Genomic DNA, 2,569 nt, shown 5'->3' on the forward strand with positions numbered 1-2,569 from the left:
CTAGAGTCTTGACAAAACTAATCTCCTGATAATTAGTTTTCTTAGGGCTCTCTTCATGTCAGAATTCCTCAAGCTATATATGAAGGGATTGACCAGGGGTGTCACCACTGTGAAAATGACTGTGGCCACTGTGTCCTGTACTGAATAGGAGGATGAAGGGCGCATATAAATCCCAAGGATTGCTCCATAGAAGAAGGAAACCACAGTGAGGTGAGATCCACATGTAGATAGGGCCTTTCTTATTCCCTGAATAGATGGAAATTTCAATACATTAGAGAATATATAGGCATATGAAATAGTAATACATGAAAATGGGGTAATAGACATCAATCCACCTGCGGTGGATACCATCAACTCATTGGTAAAAGTATCAGAACAAGAAAGCTTTAGAATGGCATAGGGGTCACAGAAAAAGTGGTGCACAACATTGTTGTGGGAAAATGTGAGTTGGACCATGAGGAGAGTGTGTAGGAGAGCATGCAGATTTGTAATGACCCATGGTATGGTCACCAGAAAGACACAGAGTTTGGGCCTCATGATCATGGTGTAGTGGAGTGGGGAACAGATGGCTACATAACGGTCATAGGCCATCACACTCAGGAGGAAACCATCCATGTTGATGAAAGTGATGAAGAAGTAGACCTGGATCATACATTCCACATAAGAGATAGACTCACTTCCCAACATGTGATTCACCAGCATCTTGGGGGTTGTGACTGATGAAAAGCAGATATCAACACAGGAGAGGTTGGCCAGAAAGAAATACATGGGTGTATGGAGATGTTTATCAGAGCAGATGACCAAGGTGATGAGAAAATTCCCAGTGATGGTGACCAGATACATCCATGTGAACATCCCAAAGAGAATTTCTTCCTGCTCTGGCTGCCCAGAGAGTCCCAGGAGAAAGAATTCTGTGATTCCAGTCTTGTTGTCTCTACACATGACTATAGGGAGAAAATTGGTTAAAAATAAACGTAAAGATTTAACTAATTTGGCACCATCAATTGTTTACAGATTCTAATTTCTTAATGACATCAGATTCAAGGTTTGTTTCTTAATTAATATCATTTGTAATATAAAATAAAAGACTGATATGTCATTATTTGAGCAAATTTTTATGGGACTATTTTTGTCATTGAAAATTAACTCACATTTGATAATTTGTGGAGTTAGTTTTACTGAAACAAATAACTGGTTAATTTCCACAGTATTTAATTATCTTTTGTTATATACAGCTTACCTCAAACTTCACTAACATTTACTGAGTATCTGGTATGTACAAAATATTTTCACATACACTATATCTTTTGAGCCTGTGAATGAATTGCATCATTCCTAGATGAGGAAAAAGATGAGGAATCAGAGATGAAGAAATTGAGACTCAGAGAGATAAGGTGATATAGCCAAATTAACAAGGTCAGTAACATTTACAGTTCTAAAGCAGCTAACATGTTCTTTTATTTAAATTCCTCCCTAACTTACCCTAGACTTTGATTACATGCCATTTATTGAGAATGCAGCCATGCCAGACACTATGTTCTTGCTTTCTGTTCATTTTTAAATTTTATTCTTATTAAAATCTTCAAATTAGAAATGATTAGCCTCATTTAACAGAAAGAAAACCTGAAGCAGAGATTTAGCAATTGGTGCCAGGTAAGTGTTATCCTTGGGCAAATGCTGCCTGTTTGATCTCTTATGGTTGATTGTTCTAAAAAGTGCATACCTCCCTAGTGTTATAGTTCACATTGTAGACCTGTTTATTGTTTGGCTGAAAGCTGAATCAGGGGGCTGAGTTCAGTTCCAGGCTTGACTTGAAAGATAACTAAAGACCATAGTCTGGGAGGTTCCACCAAATTCTATCAGATCAGTCCTGGTGTTTTTAATGATTTGGAGTTTTGTTCCACGTTTTTCTCCCTGTACAGCACCTCTTACTTATTATGATCTTTTTCAGAGTGGTCAGCAGTGATATCTGGGCACCATCTAGTTCTTTTGGTCTCATGGACATAGGGACTGGAGTTCACATAGTCCATTAGTCCTTTGGATTGTTTCTCTGTGTCTTTGATTTTCTATACTCTTCTTTGCTCCAGGCAGGGGGAGACCAATAGTTGCCCCTTAGATGGCTGCTCACAAGCTTTTAAGATGCTGGTTGCTACTCACCAAAGTAGGATATACAACATAGTCCTTGTGGGCTATGTTATGCCAATTGACCTTGATGTCTCCTGAGAATCTGGTCCTGACTCCCCCAGCCTCAATGACTCATTCTCTCAAAGTGTTTGGTTATGGCTGAAAAGTTTTCATAATTTGCCCCCTATATGCTCTATTATATTCATGGATATATTTGCAGCATATATAGATACAAATGTGGAAATATCCTCTGTCAAACCTATATATATTCTTGAATACAGTCCCATACGCCTTCCCACACCTGGTCAGTTTGTGTCCTTCTCTGTGTATCCATTTGTAGATTCTTGTTGCTACTGTTACTGCAGGATTGTGTATGTTATAGCACATACTTTTGTTGCCTTTAATTCTTGTGGTTCTCCCAGTGTCTTCCTTTGCCTTGATCATT

General features: G+C 38.5%; 1 protein-coding gene across 1 annotated transcript; it reads right to left on the minus strand.

Moving 5' to 3' along the window:
* LOC103208552 (olfactory receptor 1G1-like) lies at positions 1-942 on the minus strand. Its single transcript, XM_007954255.1, has one exon. The coding sequence runs from the start codon at positions 940-942 to the stop codon at positions 1-3; it is 942 nt and encodes a 313-aa protein (XP_007952446.1).
* Between the last annotated feature and the right edge of the window lie 1,627 nt (positions 943-2,569).

The sequence above is a fragment of the Orycteropus afer genome, unplaced genomic scaffold (assembly GCF_000298275.1).
Source record: "Orycteropus afer afer isolate SDZICR_OR568_19922 unplaced genomic scaffold, OryAfe1.0 scaffold00455, whole genome shotgun sequence".
NCBI classification, from domain to species: domain Eukaryota; kingdom Metazoa; phylum Chordata; class Mammalia; order Tubulidentata; family Orycteropodidae; genus Orycteropus; species Orycteropus afer.